Source organism: Vespa mandarinia, chromosome 4, assembly GCF_050613455.1.
Source record: "Vespa mandarinia isolate Hongniang chromosome 4, ASM5061345v1, whole genome shotgun sequence".
NCBI classification, from domain to species: Eukaryota; Metazoa; Arthropoda; class Insecta; order Hymenoptera; family Vespidae; genus Vespa; species Vespa mandarinia.
In genome coordinates, this window is record NC_140813.1 from 9,447,501 (window position 1) to 9,474,546 (window position 27,046).

The following is a 27,046-nucleotide window of genomic DNA, read 5'->3' on the forward strand; positions in this document are numbered from 1 at the left end:
CCAGGAAAAGTCGACCCGTTTAAAGCAAACAATTCGTTCGAATAGGCATACGACTCTATTTCTATTGCTTTCTCTCAATGTTTCTATCTGTCTCCATTTCTTTCTCTATATCTTTTATACAACCGTTCTTTTGCTTTCCACGCACGTAGTAGCACCATTTCTATCGGCATTCTCATCTCTCGCGACATATCCAAGCAACAGCCAGAGCTTTTCCTTAATTTCACGAATGACATACTATCTAGTCTTAGTCGTTCCTTCATTTATTTTATAGGAGGTGAAGTCGTAATACAAAAAAGAGAAATGAGAAAAGAGAAAAACGAAAGAAAAAGAAAAGAAAAAACGAAAGAGGAGAAAATAAAGAAGAAAAGAACTTATGAAAATTCTCGAGAATAAAAATTCCTTCATTCGCACATTTCTATTTTAAAAAAGATACGTGAATCATTTATAAAATTTAATATATGTATACGGAAATATATATATATATAATTTACTTTATTAAATTAATAATGCAAACTTTCGTACTTGAGAATACGTTTTATCAATATTCACTGCCTGAATAGAATATCGAAAATTTATTCAGTTATCTACCTACCTACCACGGACTATTATAGACGTTTACTTTATGACATTTATATTCCAGCGAGGATCCTAATATTGTTAGGGCTAACAAAACGAACCTTTGATATCACGTACACCATTGTAATTTTTACGATCCACGTTGGGATTTCTTTTCAGTGAGAACGTCACGACCAAATCGTAAAGCACAATAACCACATAAATCGTAGTAACTTTCTCCCGCGTTCTATGATTTACTATAACTATGATTCTCACGTTCTATAAATCCACTAGGATGATAAAATGCTTGAGATTGAAGGAACGAATGAACCCTTCCCCTTTATCGAGATTCATCGACAAAGTCTTTCGTCATATCCACGAAGACCGCGTTTTGTCTTTTCAAGACAAATTACAATTATTTTTTTAAAATATCTATATAGAATACGAAATTAAAATATATAATACTAAAAAGAGTTCTCGAAGGATACTTCGTGTAAAGTATCGTAAATTGCTAATACACTTTTGTCTGTATGTTTTCAATATCCATCCTTCTCTATTTATTGACAATTTTTTCCTTTCTTTGTTATCTATCACCTTTCACATTCTACCCGTTGAAGATAGCAAAAGTCCCCCTCTAAATAATCTTATCAAAGACTCGCTTATAGCAAGGAGTGTGCCTCCTCCTCGAGGCTACTTGGCCCAGCGCCGAGATTTTTCTAAGATATTTTTGTCTCCGGTGTGCATCGGTCCAGATCGCTGCCACGAACGAGGTTCTATCGCGAGTTACGCTTAGACCGGTGCATGCTTGTTCCTCCGACACGCAATATTATTATACGCTCTTTTTAAGGCGAGATAAGAAAATGAGAGACAAGGATATCGAAACGATAGAATTCATTTAAATACGAAAGATAAGAATTATTTCATTCAAAAAATCGGACCAAGGGACACCTTTTCAATTCAATTCGAACGTCGATCTACGAAGAGAAATAAAATGAATATGAAAAATAAAAAGAAAAAGAAAAAGAAAAAGAGAAGAGAAGAAGAAAAATAAATCAATGACAAAACGTGCCTTCGAATTATCGTCATTCGTATTCGCACTTCCTTCACTTCGAGAGAGAAAGAAATGTAATATCACACGTGTTGCACTCTGTTGGAACGCAAAGATCACGTTGTCAAAGATCTACGAAGGGCGAAAACGCGATGTAAGAACGAATCCGATGCGTCGCACGCGGTGTTCGCCCGCCGACTGACTACCGACTACTGCTTTCCTCTCATCTCCCTTCTCTCTCTCTCACTCACTCAACCCCCTCTCTCCATCTCTTTCTAGTGCTATACATCCCTAGACTTACTCTACCCTATTTGTCTCTCTCTCTCTCTCTCTTTCTCTCTTTCTCGTTTCCTATTTCTCTCTTTCCATTTATTTCCCTCTCTCTTTCTCTCTATATATTTCTCTTTCACTTTCTTTATCTATTTCTCTCTCTCTCTCTCTCTCTCTTTCTCTTTCTCTCACTCTATTTGTCTTTCTTTTTCTCCATCTATCTTTCTATCTCGTTTATTTTATTTCTCTCTTTCTCTTTCTTTTTCTCTTTCTATCTTTCTCTCTCTCTCTCTCTCTCTCTCTTTCTCTCTCTCTCTCTTTCTAGTTTCGCATACTCCTCTCGCAATCAAGTCCTATCGCAGGCATACAAGGAACGAGCGAAGTAGTCACGAACAGTCAGTAGTCTGCCGTCATAAGAGCGAAAGACTTGAAGAGACTTTTTTGATCGTCCGATTATGGACCTGACGAGCTCTTTATTTATATCTTTTTCGTGCTTCTTCCCTTGAAACGATTTTTTTTTCTTTCCTGTTCTTTTCTTTTCTTTTCTTTTCTTTTCTTTTTTTTTTCAACAGATAAAACGATACTTCAGATTTTTATAGAAAAGATCTTCTTTCTTTCTGTGTTAAACCATCAAATATATCTCGAAAATTACTTCCATTCATTCATCTATGCTAATTCGATTATATAATCCGCCGAAAGAAAAAATACTTTCACTTTTGAGTATAATTAGGCAATACCATAGTCACGAGTTGATCTCGTTCGTATTCTAAATTGTCTTGAATTGAATTTACAATGAATTACGCGACCAATAGCAATTAATACAATGATTTTAACGAAAATTTAGTATCGTAGAGCCATAGGGAATGTCGAATTAATGGTCAAATTCCGAAACAACGAATTCCCCGAATTTCTACTTTACATCTCACCTGTGTTCTACGATATATCTATGTATGCTACAGATAAGTTGACCAGTTTCGAATTTGTACAGAATTTCTATCAGAGATTCAACTAAACGAGAAATTTTAACGAAGCAACGCTTTGCACCTTCTATGAAGAAATCACTGTTAAAACTTTTTGTATCCCAATGGGATACAGTCAAATATACGAAAAGTTATTAACGAACGTTTAGAAAAATAAAATTATGAAAATCGTCAACGTGAATACTAACATGGCTATACATTACGATGATATTTTACACATTTTCATTTTAGTATAATTCAAAAAGTTTCAGTAACGACAATCGAAAGCACGTTCAGTGATTACGTAAATTCGTCTGCGTGAAAAGCATTTTAATTCTTTGCGCTTATGAACGCTCTTTTAATCGAAAACAATGGCTCCGACTAGACGCGAAATTCGTTGGAAATAATCACGAAGTAGGAAAGGGGTAAAAGAAGAGGAAAGGCAATACCATTCGTTAGGATCGAAGTGAGAAAGCCAAGAGGATATTCTCTCTTTCTCTCTCTCTCTCTCTCTTTCTCTCTCTTTGTCTCTCTTTGTCTCTTTTTCTCTTTCTATCTTTCACTCTATCTTTCTCTCTCAACGACGAAACGATCGAATGCACGTCAATGACATGCTCGGAATGCCGACGTTTTTCAATTCGTACGTTCATTTGCTCTCCTTTTAGCGAATGGCTGAAACTGGACCCGCCACGCAAATTGAAAATCGGAGACGAATCACGGATACACATGGAGACCCGTTTACATCTCGATACTTCCAATTACTTTTTAATATCTATAAAAGCTTCAATCATCGTTCCTTATAAAATTTCTTAATTATTATTTTACTATTATATGTTATAATGTAATCATTGAAATATTGGATAATAATGAGCTTATTCATATTTCATCGTATTATAGATTATATTGGTTCGATTAATTCGACGATGCATTCGAACGATAAAAGAATATCTTATTTTCTAATTTTTTCTTATCAATTAATAATATTAATAATATTCGAAATCAGTAATATTTGAAACTTTAATATTTATTCGATTATATCAACATTGCAATGTAAGACAAGATTAATTGCATTGTTTATATCTTAGATAGTAAAAAGTTAATTTATTCGATTAATAACATTCCAATCAAATTACGTAAATTTTCATCATTCCACATTCATCAAACATTCGGTATAACTAATTAACAGACACAAATCGGTTAGAAGCTCTCTCTCTCTTTTTCTCTCTCTTTCTCTCTTTCTCTCTTTCTCTTTCCCTTATGATTAGCTATCTTTAGTCTTTTCAAAGGGATTAATTAAGTTAGATTAATATAGTATTAACAGTCACGTGAGTTAAAGCCATTTCGTATCGACAAATTCGATTCAAAGGAGAGCAACGTGTGTATATTTGATGACGATGGCGTGATTAAATACCTAATGATAAATACGCGATTAAATGCTAGGACTTGTCATAGTATCGATTTTAATTTGATACAAATATTCTTCTTCCTTTCAAATTTCTTAGAGATTATAAAATTTTGAAGGTAACAAAAATAATTTAGTTTTAAATACTACAAACAAACGTCCAATTTCTTTGATCGACGAGATAAGAAAACTAAAGATTTTTTATTGCTTTGCAAAACAACTCTCCTTTCACGTTTTTATTGCCTCGAACAAATATAATTTTTATAACGCGAACAAAGAGAACTCCCAGAAGGCACGTTTTTAATAACCTTTTCTCTTACTCGCAGGAAAAATTTCGTAGAGTAGCCTTGAGATCCGTAATCACTGTCTCCGAGGTCACTATCTTATCTCTATGTTCGTACCTTCTTTCCTTATATTTAACCCTCTATTTCTCATATCATATAATCGAACGATTTATGATATGAAGCTCTCTCTCACTCTTTTTCCTCCTCGTTTTTATACAGAGACAATTTAATGTCGTCGTCTACTAAAAAGAAGCTCGTTAATTAATATCCGAGGACGAACGATGTGTCTGTGTATATATACCAGTCACGTAAAATTTAACATGATAACATCTCAATTATTTTTCATGATATCGTTTATTTTTATGATATTTAATTTTTATGATAATAATTTTTGAAAAAAAGAAGATAGAAAAAAAATCTTTTATTCAAAGTATGTAACTGATATAACAGAGATCAAAACTGTTACCTAAAATTTATATTCGTGAGGATCATTCGTCCTTTCCTTGAAAGTAACATAATTTTCTCTTGAATATGTCAAATTAATAAGGATCAATGAATACTTCAAACGTTTTAAATTTGTATGATTATATTCACTGCGAATAAAAATATAATTTAAATACCATTTATTGATTATAAAAGACATATGATTGTTCTCGATTTTGTATTCAAAAAGTAACATCAATTTGTATTTAACATGTCTTGTAATCCCCAATGATAGACTTCGAAAAAAAACGTATCGTCGTTATCAATTATATTAAGTCGTATAAAAGAATAGTTATAGTAAATCTCTTAAAACAATATTAATCTGTTTTTTAATCTATTGCATAAACAATATATTAACTTTCGTTTCTTTTTCTTTTTTCTTTTTTTATAAATTTATCGATATCATCAAAACTAATCGAAATATTTTCAAATCGGCAATCTTAAATAATTTGATTCGGTATATACATTAAAGAAATATACATACATCTCAGATATTTTATTTAAAAGTCGTCTTTCATTTTGCATGATTTTCACTTTGCATAAAAAATAACACGCGAATGGAACCATTTACTGTAGCAAACTAACGTGCTATTCCCTCGACGTTTATCTTCATAACTGGCTGCTTCTCATTATAAAAGCATACTGTATAGTAGTATTTTTATAAATTACGATATCTCACGTTGCAAATGTAATTTTAGAATAAATATTTTTAAGCCGTATGTTGTTTTAATGTATTTATCTGGATAAACCGTATTAAACAAATAATCTATCGCATGCATAAGCATAAGCATTCCTATCGTCAATGTCGAATTTTTATAAATACCATTTTTTAATTGATTCCATCATTAAATATTTTCATTCAACAGTGTTACCTGTGCATCACGATTAAACCTATTATCAAGTAATTTACTACGTTTTCGGTACTGCGATAATTACAGCTGGGTATTTCGTTCCAAAAAGTGGACCTAATCTTTCTAAATAAAAAATATGTTATATAAAAAATATCAGCGTGCACCCCTGTGATTCTTTGAATGAAGACATGAAAGAAAACATTAAATACGATTTGTCGTATCTTTTCAATTTTATTAAATAACGCGCCTTGGCAAATATAGCTTCATTCATAAACTGCGTTCTAACGTTAATTAAAAATTAAAAAAAGAAAAAAAAAAGAAAAAAAAAAGAAAAAAAGGAAAGGGGAAAAGAAAAGGAAAACAAATAAAAAGAAAAAAAGAGAAAAACAAAGTAAAAGAGAGTATGTTACTTCAAGTATGTCGAATGATAATAAGTCTAATTAATATTAAAAATAATGTTTTATAATTTACACACTATCTAATAGTAAAATAGATACTTTGAACGTCTACTATCTCTCTCTCTCTCTCTCTCTCTATCTCTTTCTTTCTCTCTCTCTCTCTCTCTTTCTCTCTCTCTCTCTCCCGCTCTCTCTTTCTTCCTTTTTTTTATCTCTGAAACGTCTTTTTTCTCTCGCAAACTCCATCGAGATGCTATCATAGCTTCGTTACTGTCGAACATTAGTATTCCCTCTCTCGCTTTTTCTTCTTCTTTTTCTTCTCTCTCTATCCTTCTCTTTCACTTTCCCAATCTCTCGCCCTCTCGCTCACTCACTCTCTCGCTCGCTCGCTCTCTCGTCCTCTCGCTCTCTCGCTCTTCCTTTTTCTCTCGAGAATACTACTACGAAGAATAATTAGTATCCGTGCAAGGTCCTGTAGCATCATCAGCACAAGCACACGTCCTCCCTCCTTGTCCATCGGGCAAACAGAGCTGATCCTTATTGCACATTCCATTTTCATATTGGCAGACGTTCGTGACTATGAACACGTAATTAAATTTTTTATTAATTAATAACTAATGAGAAAGATCTTATTATTTCTTATATTTTCTTATCCTATCTTCCAAGCGGTTATTTGTTTCTTAATCAATGAAAACGAAACGTTAACGGTATGTCAGCAATTTTCTAATTAATATACATATAAATATACATACACAGATATATATATATATATATAAATACTGTGTATATTCAAATAAAAATGAATTATTATTATTTTAGTAAACAATATTTTACGAATGATAGCGAAAAGAAAAAAAATGTAAATAAAATAAAATGTAAAATGTGAATAAACGAGAAAATAAAAGAAAAAAATTATATATACTTATATATATATAATATATATATAATATATATATATATTATATATAATATATATTATAATTATATATATTATATATAATATATATATAATATATATAATTATATATAATATATAATATATATATATATATATATATATATATATCTCGAGAGAATATTTACGATAGATTTTATTTAAAAAATATAAAAACTCGACTTTTACCAGTTTCAAGTCAATGCTCGAACGCCACTTGTTGCGTGACTGACACACCATTGCGTCGTTCTCATATACTTAATACGCGTAATATTCTAATTATATCCGTTTCTTTTCTTTTTTTTTTTTTTCTTTTATCTTCTTCTTTTTTAAGAAAATCGTCCTACCTTGGGGACACGTCTCCGGAACAACCACAATTCCATATAGTTTGCCGTTTCCACCAGGTGGGATCGATATAGCTGGTTGTCTTTCTTCGTTGCTCTTCAAAGCCTGCTCGATCTTGTGCCTGTAAAAAAAAAAAGAAAAAGAAAAAAAATCGATATTTTTTTCCTTTTTTTTTTCTTAGACATTATTACAAAGGATTTTATTGTTTTCAGAAGAATACTTACGTTTTCCAATCGGTCCAATAATAATGATTCTGAGAGATTGCCAAGCCGAAGGGATAAATCAGGTCCTTCGCTACCACGTTTACTTCTTTGTTAGCGATTTCGATGCAAGCTGTAACCAAGAACAAAATAAAAAAAGAAAATAAAAGAAAAGAATAAAAAATGAATTTATGCATAAAAAATGAATAAAAAATGATTCTATACGTATTAGTTTTTTTAATATTTCCAAATTATTATGTTACTGGTATAATAAAATATAACACGAATACGAAATTGACGGAATAACCAAACGATATGTACTTATCGTGAAAGTTCCAGCATCGGCCCAACAAAGTTCATCAGTAGCCCAATCGATACTTAATGAATTTGGTAACTTAACGTAATCTCCTTGAAGGAAGATCGCTCTGCCTGTGCCATCTTCATTAGCCCATTCTAACTTCGGTGAGGCACGGTTCCAATCGGACCAAAATATTTTACTAATAAAAAGAAAAAGAAGAAGAAGATGGTAATGTTATTGCGATTAACAAAAAATATTTCTGTTATAAGATCTTATTTGTTGAAAACGAATGACTGTGTACACCATTCACAAAAAGTGAAACAATTAAATGTCAACATCTAAATCTTTCGAGTTACTCAACAACCTACAAAAAGAATAGATTATTTCAGACGTCAATTGCAAAAAGAACTTTACATAATATTGTTTGTAGTTATTTTAAAAATAATTCCAATAGAAAACACTTATATTTTATACGCTTAATAGGATTAATTTTCAATATATACATATATATATATATATATATATATATATATATATAATATATATGTGTTAAAATAAATTTTTTTTCCCAATATATGTATTTATTATCTGACAAATGATAACTGCATATTACTTTATAAATATTATCGCACGACGAAACAAAAAAAGAAAATATTTCTCATTTAAAACGTTTCACCTTGTGTATCGAATTTAAAAGGATTTTTCTCTTATAATTAATCGAATTTTTATGTACAACCCCTTTGAGAAATAGTTCTACGAGACAACACCAAGCCATTTATCTCTCCCACTATAGTTTCCTTTATAAGTTCTCCAGTATTCTTTCTTACCCCTGATACGGATGCACAGCGATTCCCCGAGGATTAACCAATCCATCCGAGACAAGGACTTTACGTTTTTTCGTTTCGAGACTGGCCACTTCAACGGTGGCTTTTCCTGAATCTGTCCAAAAGATATTCCTTGAGACCCAATCGATCGACAGTCCCTCGGGACTGCTGACCTTGTCGATGAATACATTGGCGATCGAACCGTTATAAGTCAATTCAAGTATTCTGTTACCTGTTAAACACAAAAATCATTATGTCGTTATAAAAAAAATGAAGAAACACGAAATTAATAAATTTAATTGAAAATACGTCTATTTCAATATAATTTATATTCTATATATATATATATATATATATATATATATATACATTTAATTATATGTAAATGTATCAATTAATTAATTGATTGTCTTAAAAATCTTTAAATTATCTTAAGGAAGATTTTTCGTTAATCCCTCCTTTTAATTTACCTAAGTCAATCGTAAATCACGTGGAATCGTAATTGTCGTTCACTCGAAAATCCCTCGAATTTAATAATCGAATTACTTTGGTGTTCGTCCTCGAAGAAGAAATTGAACCGACGGGATCGTTCCCTTCTGAATTATTCCCTACCTTCTACTGTTTATTGCAACGCACGTTGAATGGCTACTGTTTAAACATTAATAGTTACATCGTACATGTAATTGCGTTGCATTAGCGTTTCATTTTCTCCCTCACAAATCTCACTAGAGCAATTTGGCTTCCCTTTTACGATCGAATTATTCATTTTCAATCGAGTTTATCGTAGACGAGTTTACATTTTTAATACTAATCTTTTTTTTTTTTTTTTTTTTCCTTTTAATCCAATCATATTTATCGTATACACAAACACAAATAATTATTACATTCACGTACAATGAAATGAAAATGTGATAAACAATTATATTGCATCGTTAATGAATAGATCTCGAGTGAGTTTTTATTACTAATTTTATAACAAACAAACATTTTTTGCAAAAATAAAAAGAAATCATTCATTCATACCAGTGATATCACTCGAATAAGCTCTTCCACCGAGACAATCGATGTCCAATGCGATAGACATTTGTGTGTATGCTATGTGTATCGGACTTCCTAAATTATCAGAAGTCGGTACGAATGGTATCCTTAAAGTCGCCATTCCTTGATTTACCAAAAGGAAATTTGCATCGTGTTTTGGTCTCGGTCGACAATTAGTACCATCACCGGTAAAGCCATCATTGCAAACGCAAGCAAATTTATTGTCTCCAGCTGATACACAACTTGCATCCGAAGAACAAAGGTTTGAATCTTGTCTGCAGGATGACTGAGGTAGACAGGTGAAACCATCACCGTAATAACCCTAAAGTCAAATGTATAAACATGTTTGCTACATCTTCAAAACATTTTTTAAATGATCGAAAAATTGACGAAATTTCTTCGTTTAAGAAGAATTCGATGAAAGAATGGACGTACTTAAAACAACGTATCCTTATCAAAATAACTTCACGCAATTGTTGGTAGAATTTTAAATAAAACAAAAAAAAATTGTACAAACAAACAATCAAGTTGTATATGAGATCTTTCGATGTTAATCGTTTTTAAAAATACAATTGATTGCATTTATTTATCGTCTTAATAAATGTTACGTATTAAAAATGTTTCGTATATGTATTTCGTCTTAATAAATGTTACTTTACCGATAATATTATTTTGCGAATGTTTATCCATCAACGATTTTAACTTTTTTTTAAAATCCTTAGGCAATATTTTATTTTTGATATAAGATTTATGATGAAAGCTTGTATCACGTATCTAACATTATCGGTTTGAAATAACATTATCGATAAAGTACGAAGACTTGCATACCTTTAGGCAGAATTTTTCGTAGATAAATAAATAAGGTAAAATTATTTTATATACAATATATTGCAAATAATTAATTAATACTGTTCCATTAAAATATACTCTTTAAATATTTGTTTAAAAAAAATGGATTTTTAACGTACCGGTTGGCAGATGCAAACGTAATTCGTCGACGTCTGGTTATAGCCACACGCTGCATTTCTTCCGCAATTGAATACGACATTACAACCAATGTGATCTTCGACGCACTGTCGTACACCGTCACCGTGATATCCAGCGATGCAAACGCATTTATAGCCACCGTCACCAGTAGAAACACATTGAGCATTAACGTGGCATTGCGATGGATTCGTCGAACAATCCGCTACTACGCATTGACCGTCGACCATGCTGAAACCTACATTGCAGGTGCATTCGTAGCGAGAACTCGTTGGATTATACGTGCATCTCTCGTTCTTCAAACAATCCGAATTGTCGTTGCACTCGTCTAGAAAATTAGACAAAATATTGTACTAATCGTTTTTAATCATTTCAAAAAATAACAAAATAATATATATGTATATATATGTATATAAAATTTTATTAAAATTAAGAAGTAATGAAAAAAGAATGATGATGAACTTTATATATGCGAAAAATTGAATTTAAAGGATTCAAAGAACAAAAAGAAAAAAAAACAAAAAAAAAACAAAAATGGATGACTCAATGCACCAATAGGACTGCAGGTCGTCCCGTCGCCTTCGTATCCAGGATTGCAGACGCATTTTGCGATGGGTTCCTCGTGTTGGCATGAAGCGTTTGGATCGCATATGTCGACTTCCAGACAGGACACCTCTGTTCAGAAAATAACAAGTTTGTTTTGCCTTTTATGATCAATTTTATGACGTACCTCAACGTATATTCCTTGGGTAATATAACTCGTAAATATGAACTCATCTCTAAAGTAGAATACGATTCGTTGATTGAAAACACGATGCTTTAATTGTTTTAATTTACCTGTTTTCGTGCATTCCATACCGTCACCTTCGTATCCAGGATTGCAACGACACTCGTAATCGCCTGTGTTCGGTACGTAGACACACTGAGCATAGGGATGACATCTGTTCACGACGTTGCATGATGCTAGAGACAAGCGTGATGCAATTATGACAAATTGCTTTTTGCCAGATAGCGACAATGAATAATACTCGTATAAAAAAAAGAAAAAAAAAAAAAGTATTAAAAAATGATCGAGAAACGATAATATTTTATCCTCGCTGAAGTTAGACTACGTTTGTAATAGAAAAATAAAAAAAACCGATAATGAAAAAGAATAATAAAAAACATCGAAAGAAATCAAAAGGATGATATGCAAAAGCAATTGAAATGTTTGTTAGTGGATTAAACTTGCTCAAGCCTAGCGGGAGCGGATCGTACGGTGAAATCCAGTTGGACCCATTGTATCGTGGTTGAATCCTGGTATAGGAATGCAAATCTCGTCTCGGTGATCATAATCGTATCCCCATGGACATATGCAGTCGTCCTCGAAACATTCCGGAAGTGGACGTGCCGATACTAAAACGTACGATGCAGTAGAGACCATAGATCGTTACTAATAATCTTCGTGCAAGACACTTGTTACTTGGTTCATTGATAAAGTTTCTAATTCTTCTATCCTATTAAACGTGCATACACATTCTAGCCCATCAATTTAACTAATATATTCAATATAAAACTGCAAACATTATCAATTTAAAATAATATAACATTTCAACAAGTTCCAAGCAAATTTATTCTACATGCTAGTTAGTTCATCCATGCCGAAAACTTTAGCATTAAATAAATCGTAATTCGCGAAGGAATTTAATCAAAATTACCTTAGTCAGTATAAATCCCAAAAATTCATATCCGAAGAAACAAAGTGATTTCATTAGAGGATTCGATTAATTGTAAAACTTACAATCTCGAATATAGTCAACGGTTGTATAACCCTCCTCTTCTTTGATGCAATTGTCATCTTGGAATCTCCATCCTTGTGGGCACCAACACATTTCTATCAAACACTGTGGTTGCGGTGGTTCCTCGGTTATTGTATCGTTTTCCGAATAACAATTGTATCCATCGCCTGGTATTGAAGAAATCGATCAAATTCGATGATCTATGAATTCAAGATCCGTGAATTCAATGAAATCGATAACTTACCGATATAACCAGCCGAGCAAATACAGACGTGCTTTTGCTTATCCCCATCGAAACTGCACATGCCATTAGGCGAACAATTGTCCTCGATATCGCAGGAAACTAATAAAGTTGATTAAAAAAAAAAAAAGAAAAGGAAATAGAAATATAATATTACCGTATGTAGGTAAGGTTTACTCCTTACCTACTCCGTAGATAACACTTACTATGCTGAACAGGATAACAGCCTTGATCAGTTTGATCGAAGCCAGGAGCACAAATACAAGTCGGTGTATTTTCTATTATCACACATAGCTCATACGTTTGACAACGAATATCTTTGCAAGAAGGAAGTTCTAATATCAAATAAAAAATTATAATATTATAATATTGACAACGACTTCATTAAATTATCAAAAGTTGTTAAGATATCGATCATTGAAAAAGTAGAAACTAAACTTACTTTCGCAAACTCGACCGTCTCCCGAAAAACCAGGCCGACAGTGGCAAGTATGACTTCCTTCTTGATTGATACACTGAGCATCAGGAGAACACATGTGATTACCAGCACTGCATTCATTCACGTCCACGCAAATGGCGCTACCATCTTCTTCGTAAAGGTACTGATATCTTAGCAAACATTCAATCATATCGTGAATTTATTAAAATTTTTTAAGTGTCCATTTTGTTAACTAATAATATAGTAATATTGTAATCTAATACTTTTTTATACTTACCCAGGATTGCAGACACACTTGAAGCTATCCTCATCAACGACGCAAGAACTATGTTCTCCACATGTTTCTTTACCCTGAATACATGGATCCTCTTCTTCCAAAGGTGCAATTTTTGTATTAACAGCAAATCTTATTATTCCTTCTCTTGCCTCATAAGTAGTGACACCTCTGTAAAATTTCAACCTAGTCGTATCTTCTTCCGGATCATTCTCAGCATATGGACATTCATTGTAAACGATTGTTTGATCCTGCGTGAAAATCAATTCGCGTTCAGAGTGTTCATTGATCAATTTACAACTTCTTTCACTCTGAGTACGCAATATTCCAGGCTGCGATCTCGTGTAAACTTCGTCGTGATCACCACACTCGAGTCTAGTGTCTGGTTCCAAATACGGTAATTTTCCTGTTATTTCTGCTTCCATTTTCAATTGTCCAAAGACATCCAATCCCTGATAATTATTTCGTATGGTCACTCTGTCGTTAGTAGAGGTAAAGAGAATCTCGGACGTGTGATTGAATAAACCACCTGGAGGGATATCAAACGATTGATTCTAATAAGCTTGGTTGTTTCTGAATTGAACAAATCGATTCGAGATAGCTTTGAGAATCTATGATCACATGATTGATTCGAACAAGCTCATTGCATCAGAATGAATTGATGAATTGATAGAAGATAACTTTATAATTAGAATGACCTATTGATGATCGATTCAATCGTAACACTGGAAGGATCAAAGAGAAATTGATTATTTCGAACCTGTGAGCTCATATCCATTTTTTGTTTCACTGACTGGCTTCGCAAAGAGCCAACCAATAACTCCTCCCAAATTACTTAGAAGCTGGAAACTTGCGCCTATTTCTTCTGGTACCCTCGACAAAGCGGTATATGTCCTTCCATCCTTGGTTTGCACGTAGCATTGAAGATCCCTCGACGGAAACTCAATTTCGTTGATCGTACCAGAGATACGGCCAATGACGCGAAGTGGTACGTCTGAAAAATCGATCTTAAGGAAAAGAGAGCTCCATTGGGATCATCCGTTCATCATTTTTACAGACACCACTTTTACGTTTCTTTTTTAAAAACGATACAAAATGTACTCAAGATATATTTTAAAGGTCGTTAAACTGAAATTCAACGAAGTAAACGTTCAAAAGTTTTCACGGTACTCTAACATCGACCTTTTACGAGTGTCTACCAAGAAACAGAGAGATCTCGTAAACTATGAATAGATCAGAGAGAACTCGTTGTAAGTCGAGTGCTTATTACGAGACACTTATCTGTTCGTCGACGAAAACAGTGTTGCCTTGTGTGAAAGCTAGATCTTTTCGAAGAAACGAGATTTAAAAATATTCCTTGTAGTCAAGTGATGAGTTACATCAAAGAGCATTCTCTGATGGTGTCAATTAGTAATCAGAAAAGAACTCGAAAGATACAAAGGGAGTCAAGATACACAGTTAAATCGTAAATAAAAGGATCTCTTTCATTTCAAAGGTTCAAATGACAAATCTCTTTATCACGAATGACATGAAAATCGTTTTGAAACTGTACACATTTACTTGGAGATTTTATCATAGAAAGGAAAAGTGACGACATTAATCATGTGTAACATGATTAACTTACCATTCGGTTGACAAGATTTTCCATTTCCAAAGAATCCCTGTTTACAACTGCAACAAAACCCAACTTCATAGTCAATACAAGTTGCTTTACTGTGACAAGTAGTCGCACCTGTTCTGCAACTCGGTGTTTGGCTACCACCTGTAGTATCTGATCGAGAATATATATACATTTTGTTATTTCAAAGATTACTACGATATATTTATGGATAATATTTTAATGAGAATAATAACCTTCTATGCTATCGGGTGTCTTGACATCTTCACCATCGGCGATTGGTCCAACTTGAAACACCCAATGACCTGGTCTGTTAATGTTCGACCATCTGATTGAAAAAGAAGGAATCTATTTGTTAAATTTTTTCTTTTCTTTTTGTTTTCGTTACAATACATCCTTCCACGACTCACTTGTCAACGTTTTGAATCTGATCGGTGCCTGAACCTTGCAACGTTGTTATTCGACCCTCGCTCATAAAACCAGCCTGAGCTTTGGCATCTGGCAATCCACTGGGATGTGACTCCGCTTGTATCCATTGGATTCCATTCTCTGGGTATAATAATTCGACGAAAGAATGTGTGCCGTTCGAAGATATTGCTACTTGATAAGTATTAACCTACGAACGAACGATTACATATATAAGATTAAATTTCATACGTAATAGTAACTTACGAGAATAATCGACGATACAATTTAAACTATTAAAATAATCTATTGTAATATTTTTATCACTCGCAATGTATAGTTATCTATTATATGACTTTAATGAATTTATAAAATAATTATTTATATCATTTCGTTATGTTATTTTTTTTTTTTTGATAAAAATTGTTAATTTTATACTATCTTTTTTTTTTACGCTCTTATATTTAAAATACATAATATGAGAACAGAAACTAAGTAACAATGAGATATAAATAAAAATTGTTACTCGTATACAATGACGAATATCTTTTCTTTGATTTTTCTTTTTTTATTTTTAATTTCTTTATAAAATGAAAAAATCGGACATTCACCTTATCGTTATTTTCGTTATAATAACCAACGTCCAGCCAAGTTGTCAAAAAGACGTGGGTCGGCTCGAAATCGAGCGCATCCTTGAACGTGCTTCGTATCGTTCCACCTGCTCTCGCAATAACCTCCGGGGAATCTGTCTCGGCCCAATAAATTGTTCCTGATGCTCTCGTATCGACGTGCGTGTAGAGTGGTGCAATCACCGGATCATCCAATGGGAAAGCAATATTAAAAAACCTCTGCATTGCTCGTGCAAATGATAAGACGCCATTTGCGTTTACCTAAAATTCGGTTCATAAATACAACATTTTAATTATCGACAAATCCTTTCTTCGATATCGAAGGAAGAAATTCAAAAAATTTTCAAATAATATAATTCATCATTTTTCGGAAGAATTGATTTTCTGATCAGAACAATTCTCGATAAAGAATTAAATTTATTCTATCGACAGTTGAAATTCAATTTCTTTTCAAATTTTCTTTCAATAAATATAGGAAAAAAATTTAATAAATTTTTAAACGTAACTTTTAAAAATCTATTTTTTTCAAACGGTTTAATTTATCGATTGTAAAGATTATTCATAAAAAAAATTAAAACTACTCCATTGACAGTTAAACAATTCGATTTCCTTTTGATTTTCTCTTGATTTCCTCTTTCAATTTCTCGTTGGAAGAAATTTTGAAACATGTTAAACATAATCTTATCATATTTCTTAAGAATTTTCTGATTGTTATAATTTTAAATAAAGTATAAATTAAATATATGTAGTTAGGTGAGAACTGACACATTGAGTTCTAATGAGAAAGATCGAGGTATAAAAGTCAAACAACTGAAAGCACCTCAACGAAACGAGAAACTTATTCAAATGGGTTGACTTTCGAGAATCCTCGCATTTAAGTATGCAAGTAATCAAAGTAGCGTTAGTCAGGTGAATTCCGCAAGATGCTTGAAAATTCAGCGATGACGTTATCAAATATCTGACGCAAGTGCCGTGCATTTACCCGTTAATGACCATAATTGCCATCGTGTCTGTACACTGTACTGAACTACATCGTGCCATTTCCCGAAGAAACGAGATTCCTACGAGGAATACAATGGAGTCCCGTACCGAACTAACGAGTCTTTTGCTGAAACTGCTACACTAAGCGAAAAACTCTTTGGAGACCTTTAAACTTTCACGTACATATCTACGTATTGAGATGTACTACCATTTGAGATGTAAAAGAAAAAAGAAAAAAAAAATAGAAGTAAGAGAAAAGAAGAACAAAATGGATCAAACGTGGGAAGAAAAAAAATAGGAATCCTTAAAAATCCTGATAAAGAACAAGTGATAAGACAATGTTTTTTCTTCTATAAAGAAGAAAAAAAATAGTCTCTTAAAGCCAATTTTTACTATGTTCGAAATGCATATATAATCTATATCGTATACTACGATATAACTTAATTTAATGTATATATAATTTAATTTAAATAATATAATTGAAAGTAATTCGGAAAAAAACAGTTATGAAAACAAAATGCGTGATCGAATGTCAGAGAAAATGTTTCTTCTTCTCTTTTTTTTTTTCTTTCTTAAATTATAAATAACAAAATTACGTATATCTATGTAGGTAATTATTATAAGAGCTTTCTTTATCATTAATTAACGAAAAAAACTCGTCTAACGAGTGAGTCGTTATCGCAGTCAACCATTATATACCGTTTCAGGAATTATCTCTGGCAGTTAATGTTTAACGCTCGAGGAAATACAGGAGGATGTCGGAAGGATCCAACGTAAGCTAATAAAGAACGTTCGCCTTTATCCTCTTGTGGCACGGAAAAAGGATCATTTTTTCGCAAAGAGTCACCGCGACCCTTCCATCTTCCCTTCCATCTTCCCTTCTCCCATTCCTCACTCTCTCCCTCTTTCTCTTTCTCTTTCTCTATCTCTATCTTTCTTTCCCTTTTCCATCTTTTTCCACGATAAATATGATTACGAGAATATATATCTATGTTCATGGCATTTCTCTGTCTCAAAAAAAAAAAAAAAAATAAACAATATTTTTTACATTGTTGACTCTAATTCCATTCTCGAAATGAAAAACATATAATATTAACAAAGAAAGAAAGAATATGTTTAAAACGTTGTATACCATGGAATTCAATGGTGCTCGATGTTTTAACCTTTATTAAAAATGTTTTAATCTTTATTAAAAATGTTTTAATTAAACGACTATATAGTCTTTTTTATCTAAACAAATTTATAAAAGATATTAAATGAATATATCGATTCGTATTTGAAATTAATAGTAGTAGTAGTCTAAATGTTAAAAGTTTAAAATGAGATAAACGGTACTTGATGTTTTAATCATTGTTAGAAAATTTGTCAAAATTTTCTTTGATAACATTACAAATTTTTAATTTCTTAAAAACATTTAAAATTTCTTTAATAAATCTTTTTCATCTAAACAAACTTATGAAAAATATTAAATAATGATAAAGATATCAATTAGCGTTAAAACTTAGTAAAGTCAAAATATTAAAGAAAATTTATGAAATAGTGTCAACACTCGATTAGAATTTTATAACTATCTAACGATTGATTAATATTAATTAATGATAAAAATATAATGAAACAAATCAAGGAGCTCACCAGGTAAATTGTCGGCACATGTCATCGAGTAAAATTTAATGATGACGTAATTGATAGGCTCGATGAACGAGCACTTCAGGACGTATACAGAGAAAGACATAGACATAAAGATAGATAGATAGAGAGAAAGAGAGAGAGAGAGAGAGAGAGAGAGAGAGAAAGAGAAGGAAAGAAAGAGAGAAAGAGAGAAAGAGAGAAAGAGAGAAAAAGAAAGAGACTCAACAGCACGCGCTTCGTTTTAGCGCGTTTCAATGCGTCGAGATGTCATTCACCCAACAACACGCTTGACTGTTCAAAGCTAACCATGCCGACGGTTGTTTGCGTTCGCATAAACGTGCTTTGACTTCGTTCCATCTTTTCTCTTCCTCTCTTTCTCTCTCTCTCTCTTTCTCTTTCTCTCTCTTTCTCTTATACGCTCATCTATCTTTTCTCTTTTCGTCGATCAACGAAAAGTCTTCGAAATGGATGCTGAGACGCAGCTGTCGCTTCTTGAAGAAAGTTTCGTCTCGTTAATGAGACGACATTAAAGCTCCCTCGAAAGACGTCTCATCTCTGTCTGTCTGTCTATCTCTCTCTTTCTATCTCTCTCTTTCTTTCCTTCTCTTTCTCTTCCTATCTTTCTCTCTGCGCACGTGGGACCTTGTTTTCACGAATGAATTGAGTCTAATCCTTGCTCAAATTTCTACGGATTCTCAATGACTTGAAATTAGAATTAATTATATTGACAAAGATTTCATTAACTTTCTGATCCTTCGAATTATTTTCTATATTTTTTAAAATAATTATTACATTAATAATTGCTTTTAAAATAATCTTTCATTATACGTACAGATATTTTATATCATACGAATCTATCAAATAAAATGTAGAATTTTGTATTTGATTGATGTATTCATTAAACATTTCGTTAAAACGAATAAATTAATTATAAGAAAACATATTTAACTAAAAAATCGAATAAACAAAATTCTCAATTGAACATCGATGTACCATGAACATGATAAATTTTATCTTATGAAAAATTATAATTAATAGAATTTTCTATTTACGTCATGAAAACATGTCTGACGAACAATCTGACCATGGTAAGTGCACGGAGGACTTTATCGTTAGAAAGCTCTCATGTGACATAGATAGAAAGACTTCTTGTATACAATCGCTATCGGACTTTGATGAAACGTATCTTTCCGCATCGTTAATTGCGAGATCGACGACGAGTCGACAGACGAAATAAATTGTGTTCTTTTCTTTTTTCCTCCTTTTTTTACTCGCTGCCTTCGAAAATTGGCCTAAATTCAGGCAGCTTAATTTCATTCTTGAATCGTCTCATAGCTTATAGCAGTCCATTAGATTATTATTAACAACGTACATTTCAATTGTTTTAAAGATCAACGTCTTTTCACATTTCTATTCTTCTTTTGTTTATATTAACAAAAAAAAAAAAAAGAAAGAAAGAAAGAAAGAAAAGAAAACAAAGATAAAACGTTAATAGACATGACTTGTGGAAATAAATTAAATCGAATTAAAAAGTAATGACGATGAATGGAAAATAATCGAAACGTATATAAAAAAGAAACGAATAAGAAAGAAACTACGAAAAATAATTTTAGAGAAAAAGAAAGTTAATCGGACAATCGGTTCAAAGACGATCTATTTGACTACTCAAATGATTTGTCACTCGCGTGCTAGCAAAGCTAGCAAGAGTCTCGATCGTGCTATCTCGGTCGGGGCTATCGCGGGGGGGTCGTAGGTCAGAGCGAAGCCGATGACACACACTCTTGCGGGGATAATCGCGGTGGGGAAGCGTGAATGGAAAAGAAAAAACTGTAAAAATAGATAAGAATGCAAGGAAGTAATATAGTATGTCGAGAGAGAGAAAGAGAGAGAGAGAGAGAGAGAGAGAGAGAGAGAGAGAGAGAGAGAGAGATAGAGAGTGTGATAAAAAGAAAGAAGAAGTAGTCACATTCGCTGATTTTTCAATTTCTTTTTAAAAATATTTTCCTTCGTAACCATTAAATCCACTAATTAAAAACAATTTTTCATTTTTCTTTTAAAATATTTTCTGTAATAATTATCGAATCCATATCAAACAAATTATCTCCGTTGATTTTTAACTTTTTATATGAAAAGAATGTTTTCTTTGATAATAACTTTTCTTTATATAGATTAATTTTAAAGAATTAAAAAAATATTATTAATGAGAGATCGCCGACGAATAGAGACAGATTATTTGTTTGTTCTTAATTTATTGATCATAGAAATCATTCCTATCTGATAAAATTGATTGGACCAATCAAGATGTGATCGTTTCGATATCTAATCTCGATAAGAACATTTTTATGAGACTTCGAGTGGGAGGATGTTCCTGTGCGAAGGCAAAACGATGATGATACTCTTTGCTTGATGAGCCTACGTATGCAGTACCTACGTAAAACTTGCACCAGGACAGCAACATAGAGATAACGCATGCCGCACGCGCTAACGCAATCGTGTAATCGGGTGCAATCATTTTGATGACTGCGAATCGTCGACGATAACGGACGGAATCGGAGATGATTGTCGTGTAGGCAGCCTCTGCTACTCCTAACTAGAACGTCGCTTTTTAGCCCCGTCAATGTATATATCGCAATATATATCTGTGTCAATCAATTCTTCACGTCGTCAACGACATTGTCTCTTGCATGCCGAAATTTCATGTATTTTTTGACATTTAATTTCCTTGAATAGATAAATAATAAAAAAAATATATATATGTATTTAATTCTATATATATATATATATATATATATATATATATATATATATATAGAATTGATTGTTTACATTGTATCGTTTCTTAAGTTGATGTATGACGTCACGACGTTAAATGAAAGAAATAAAAATTATTGCATGATTTCAATCTACATACATATATACATATATTACACATCAATTAGAAATTACTCGATGTTATTTTCTCACTTTAAATAGATGACTGGTTGACTAATGTGGGAAAGCTTCAAGGTTAATTGCAAGGTTAACAGCATTTTGCAGCATGGACCACGCGCCGTATTAACGTCTAATCATCTATATATTTCATGTACATATATATATATATACTTAAATGTTACGAGAAGTGACTAGGCTGCATCAACTCGTGCATACACTCGTAGACATTCATTGTCTACGTTCTCAGTCGTTATTCTAATTGAACGTTTGTTATACTAATCATACTGAACGTAAATCGATTTTATACATATATAAAAAGAAAAGAGAAAAGGGAAAGAGAGATAATATCATTTTAGGAATTGAGATATCCTATACGATTAGTTCTACCAAGAATTATGATAGAACATGCGAAAAAGAAAATCTAAAATATTTGAAAGCTTTTCTAAATAAGTGATAAGAAATATAAACATTTTGTTGTAAATTCAAACAATTCACTGTTGTTACTCTATTTCTTTTGTCGTAGAGTTCGATTAAGATAACAACGTGTCATCTTTTCCATTCGTATAATCGCTCATTTCCAAGTACTTATTAATAACATCACGATGGATATTCAATGGAACTCATGCTTTCGTTAATAACATTTTCAAAAGAACACACTAGTAATCAAAATATCAATCATCCTTTACGATTCGACGATCTATTTCTTAATAAGTCAATATAAAAAGAATCTATTGTGATCCCCAAACATACGAAATGTAATATTGTTTCTAAACGACTCGCTCTTGTTCCGACGAGGGAGAAACACGTTCCGAATAGCACGAAAATTCACGATCATGAATCTGTATATATGTATGTAGAATATGTATGTATATACGTATGTGCGTATATATACATATGTACGTACGTACGTACGTACATGCATACATATAAATATATACACATATACGTATACGTATACATTTGTAGGTATGTATTCGTACAGGCACGTCGATTAATAATGCGACAATCATTCTAGCGGACGATTGAATTATAGACGTGTCGATGAATGGAAACGACGCATGACAGATCGCAATCACGTTGCAACGCTGACTGAAAGCATTTACGTGCGATTTACAAAGGGTGCAGTCCATGTTCATGAAACGGTGTGCAGCAGATTTAGTAAAAAAAAAAAAAAAAAAAAAAAAAAAAAAGAAAAAAAAGAAAAAAAATAACAAAGAAAAAAGGAACAAACGAAGAAAAAACACGGAAGAACAAATAAAGGAAGATAGGTAGATAGATAAAAAAAAATATAAAAAAAAAGGAATCTTTCAATGCAATATCTTAATGTAAAAAAAAAAAGAAATTAAATTTATGCGTTGTATTTACTCTTCTTTTTGTTTTTTTTAATGTTTTATTTTTTTTTTTATTTCTTTTTCTTTTGTGCCTTTTTCTTGTTTCTTCTTAAGAATGAGCTATAATTCTCGATAGATGAATTTCAAAGTAGAAGTCCCGATACGGAATCGATCCTATCAGATGAGGAAATATAATTATGAACGCCGTCATGTTTCCATGCATGAGCTCATGCATCTTGAGTCGCAATAAACCGATGCAAGAGAGATGAATCTTTCAATTAGATTTGCACTACAGTGAACAAAAGAGAGAGAGAGAGAGAGAGAGAGAGAGAGAGAGAGAGAAAGAGAGAGAACACGTAGTACGTAATCAACGTTCATTCATAAGAACGACCAGCTTGTAACACGTTGCTATTCCACGAATAATGAGATCACAACTACTATAACACGTCCTATAGGACTTTGTTGTTAATTGTCTTTTTAAATATATCCGTCTATCGATGTTTACAGGGGACGCTGACTCAAATCTGCCAACATTCAAACTTCGAGATTCTTCGAGAAATTCTCATCTTAGATTCTATTCTCGAAATCTTGCTCATATAGAATCTAATATATCGCATTTCCTTTCTTTTGTATTCGTAATGAAATTGTATAAATTGTTAATTAAATGCATAAAAACGACAAAACGTGAACTAACGAGAATTATTCGATCTTTTGTATGTCTAACTTTATATTGAATAAATTAATAATATTCCTATTAAAAATTAATTAATTATACTTACAAATAGCTAATGAATATTTTTTATTCGTATCATTATTATCTGATAAATTCTAATTATTTATCGAATTTTTTATATCTCATCTACGGAACTTTATAAATAAATGGAACTATAATATTGATTGGAGTAGAATGAAAGACATGTTATTATTATTGTCTATTCCTTTCCATAGATGTTAACGATCTCTTTAAAAAGCCTTAGAAAACGGGTTGGGCCCGTGCGACGACCCAGTACAATTAAACGATTGCGACACGTAGCCATTTGACCGTCATTACATTCAATGAATTCGTGTCACGCTAGAAGATGACGACAGATTAGTCCAGCAGACGAATTAAGAGGACGAACAAATGTTCACGGCTCCCCAAATACCAAAAAGAAATTGCTATTAACGGAGATATTGGAGTTTGTTTAATTATACCACTTGTATACTCATATTTTCCCTCTCTCTCTCCCTCTTTTTTTAGTTATTGCTCAATGATATGTACCTATAAGTTGTTGCAAGAGTTAACTCATAATCAAATATATCATCTATGTTTTTTTATTCACGACTGTATAGTTCAAAGAACGAAAAAATTTTTCTATCTCTCGTTCTCTCTCTCACTCTCTCTCTCTTTCTCTCTTTCTCTCTTTCTTTCTCTCTCTCTCTCTCTTTTAAGAATTTCTACGCCAAAACTTTATCGTCGTAACGCGATTGATAAAAATAGAATGGATGCTACAAATATATTCGCCAAGTGGTATTATTAAGAATTTGGGAGAAGATAGAAATAAATACTTTAGTGAAGAAATAAAGAAAATGAAAGAGAGAAAGAGAGAGAGAGAGAAAGAGAGAGAGAGAGAGAGAGAGAGAGAAAAGAAGAGAACGAACGAGAGAAAATAAAAGAAAAACAAAATTTATTATTATTAAATTAGAATAGGAGTCCTATATATAGAAAAGAAAAAGAAAGAAAGAGAGAGGAGTAGATGTATAATAAAAAAGAAAAGAGAAAAAATTTTCTGAATCAATCTTTCTCCTACGTAGTTCATTGTTTTAATACTTGTAATCATATTATGGTTGCGTTACTCTCGAAGAACTTGGATTATCAGGACTAGCGAGGTAATAGAGCCGTCTTGAAGTAAGTCTCGTCAAAATTATCGTAGCGAACAAAGTCGACGATTAATATCGGCCGCCTCGCTCATGTTACAGAGAAGAAGAACACGAACTCGCGCCAATAAGAATCGGACGTGACGCTTTCTAAATATACTTCGCTAATAAAGACTCTATTTATGAACAGACTATAATACGGATGTCATCTTTTTCATTATTATAATTTTTATTTTTAAATCAAAAAATTCTCTCTCAATAAATTCGAAATAGAAAATGTTATAAATATTATTACGTCATATTTTATATTATTCAAAGAAATACGTTGTAAGTATATGCTTGCGTGCTTACGTACGTACGTACGTATGTACGTATGTATGCGCGCGCACTTGTGTGTATGTATGTATGTATGTGTGTGTGTGTGTGTGTGTGTGATGTTGATCGTAAAAACAATAAAAATGAAAAATAGTAGTCGCTGTCTTGACCGAAAAGAAAAGATAAAAACAACAAAAATAAAAAAAAAAATAAATAAAAGATACCACGAATTGAAACAGTGAAATATTCTTCCAAAACTACCGATAAAGAGATAAGATAGAACTTTGGAATAGAAAATACAATCAAAGGATAGTCTTACGAAATACGATATTTAATGTACTCACGAATATGTTATTGTAGACTTTATCGTAAAAGACAATCGGCGTTTTGAGAATTGCCTCGACCGATTGAAGAATCCCATTGGTATCGTACTCGAGTATATTAGTTCCTGGAACATTGTGAGGGTAGAGATCGTTCTTTGAGAGAGCATGCAAAGATGGCACGAGGAGGAGGATGACCAGGGCCAAACACGAAACGTCGTTAAAACGTGCGTCGCGAGCCATTCTCTCGGACTGTCTTAACGCTACTGCCGAGAGATCGGTTCTCTCGAAAATGGCTCATGCGAGTCTCTTTCTCTCTCTCTCTCTATCTATCTATCTCTCTTTCTCGTGCGTTCGCTCGTTTCTCTACTTCTTGCCGCCCCCTAATCGGCCTCCTCCAAGTAGCCGCCTCAACGTCTCGCTTCTTCTTCTTCTTCTTCTTCTTCTTCTGCTGCTTCTTCTTCTTTTCCGTGCCAAGCGATAATTTTGTCGAACGTACATGGAGATCCATTCTCTCTCTCTCTCTCTCTCTCTCTCTCTCTCTCTCTCTCTTTCTTATTCTTTCTCTTTTTTTCTTTTATGTTTTCTTTTATTTCTCTCTTTCTCTCTATTTCTCTCTTTCTTTCTTTATTATCTCTTTACATGTAACGTCCAAACTCTTGCCAGATTTCAATCACAAGAGGAAGATTTTCCTCTCAACCTACGTCTTCCTAAATTTTTCCTTTCTTTCATTCTCTCTCTCTCCCTCTCCCTCTCTCTCTCTCTCTCTCTCTCTCTTTCTTTCTCTTTCTATTTATCCTCTTGACAAAAGAGAAAAGTAGATAGAGAGGACGATGGACGATTAGATCGTTCAACGACGCAAGAAACCAACCCGTTTTGCTTCAACGCACGAAGGCGTCCTCTTCCTATTCTTTCACCTTATTCTACTTCTCCTCCTCCTCTTTTTTCCTTTTCCCTTTTTTCTTCTTCTTCTTCCTTTTCTTCTCCTCATCGTCTTCTATGTGCGTGAGATTTATTCGTCTGGCAGCTTGCCTCCGATGCCCATCCAGACGAATAAATAAAAGGGCTAAGCTTCGCGTCCACTTGGCGAACTTAAGTAAACGAAAAGAGTTTCACTTTAGTTGTGTATATGTTGTTCTTCTTTTTTTCTTTTCATTTTTCTTCTTTCACTATTTCTATGTACACTATCTATCTATCTATTTGCAAAGGGCTAGCGTCGATTGGGATTTATGGATTTTGTCGATTTTCAAGAATTCTTCTTTTTTCCTTTCCTTTTCTTTTCTTTTATTTTTTCTTCTGTTTCGTATGTATAATATGCACGCGCGCATGCATTCATGTTCGTGTATCCATGATCCTACGTGTCATTTGAGATATTTTTGTTTATAAGAAATATTATAAAAAAAATCTATCAAAAATTATTAGAAT

At 32.6% G+C, this 27,046-nt stretch overlaps 2 protein-coding genes across 5 annotated transcripts in view; both read right to left on the reverse strand.

Annotated features, from left to right (window-relative positions):
* The window catches only part of Neto (Neuropilin and tolloid-like), a 112,077-nt gene extending 108,340 nt beyond the window's left edge, over positions 1–3,737 (reverse strand). Inside the window, exon 1 of one of the 2 annotated variants that reach the window (XM_085656820.1) lies at positions 1,625–3,737. The gene's annotated coding sequence lies outside the window, so the exon portion shown is untranslated. The remainder of the gene's footprint in view (positions 1–1,624) is intronic. The other variant, XM_085656819.1, reaches the window with a different exon arrangement.
* Positions 3,738–3,835: 98 nt separating this feature from the next.
* Positions 3,836–25,900, reverse strand: Ndg (Nidogen). Of its 3 annotated transcripts, XM_035869858.2 has the most exons (21): positions 25,646–25,900; positions 16,240–16,518; positions 15,634–15,839; positions 15,460–15,551; positions 15,230–15,376; positions 14,366–14,599; positions 13,609–14,134; positions 13,335–13,501; positions 13,099–13,227; positions 12,896–12,994; positions 12,654–12,818; positions 12,131–12,268; positions 11,711–11,836; positions 11,426–11,548; positions 10,858–11,201; positions 9,875–10,211; positions 8,855–9,083; positions 8,051–8,226; positions 7,754–7,862; positions 7,532–7,650; positions 3,836–6,827 (listed from the first exon to the last, which is right to left on the reverse strand). In XM_035869858.2, exons 1-21 carry the CDS (start codon positions 25,862–25,864, stop codon positions 6,691–6,693), a joined length of 4,101 nt encoding a protein of 1,366 aa, XP_035725751.2. In that variant the 5' UTR covers positions 25,865–25,900; the 3' UTR covers positions 3,836–6,690. The 3 variants fall into 3 exon arrangements, with proteins under 3 accessions (XP_035725751.2, XP_035725752.2, XP_035725753.2); XM_035869859.2 differs by lacking the exon at positions 12,131–12,268; XM_035869860.2 differs by lacking the exons at positions 11,426–11,548; positions 11,711–11,836; positions 12,131–12,268.
* Between the last annotated feature and the right edge of the window lie 1,146 nt (positions 25,901–27,046).

Coding starts and splice junctions, on each gene's coding strand:
- Ndg (XM_035869858.2), bottom strand. CDS start 25,864: ATGGCTCGCGACGCACGTTTTAACGACGTTTCGTGTTTGGCCCTGGTC. Junction 12,995..13,098: donor CTGTTATCCTGTTCAGCATA/GTAAGTGTTATC, acceptor CAACTTTATTAG/TTTCCTGCGATATCGAGGAC. Junction 8,227..8,854: donor GCTGTGCATCCGTATCAGGG/GTAAGAAAGAAT, acceptor TCTTTTTATTAG/TAAAATATTTTGGTCCGATT.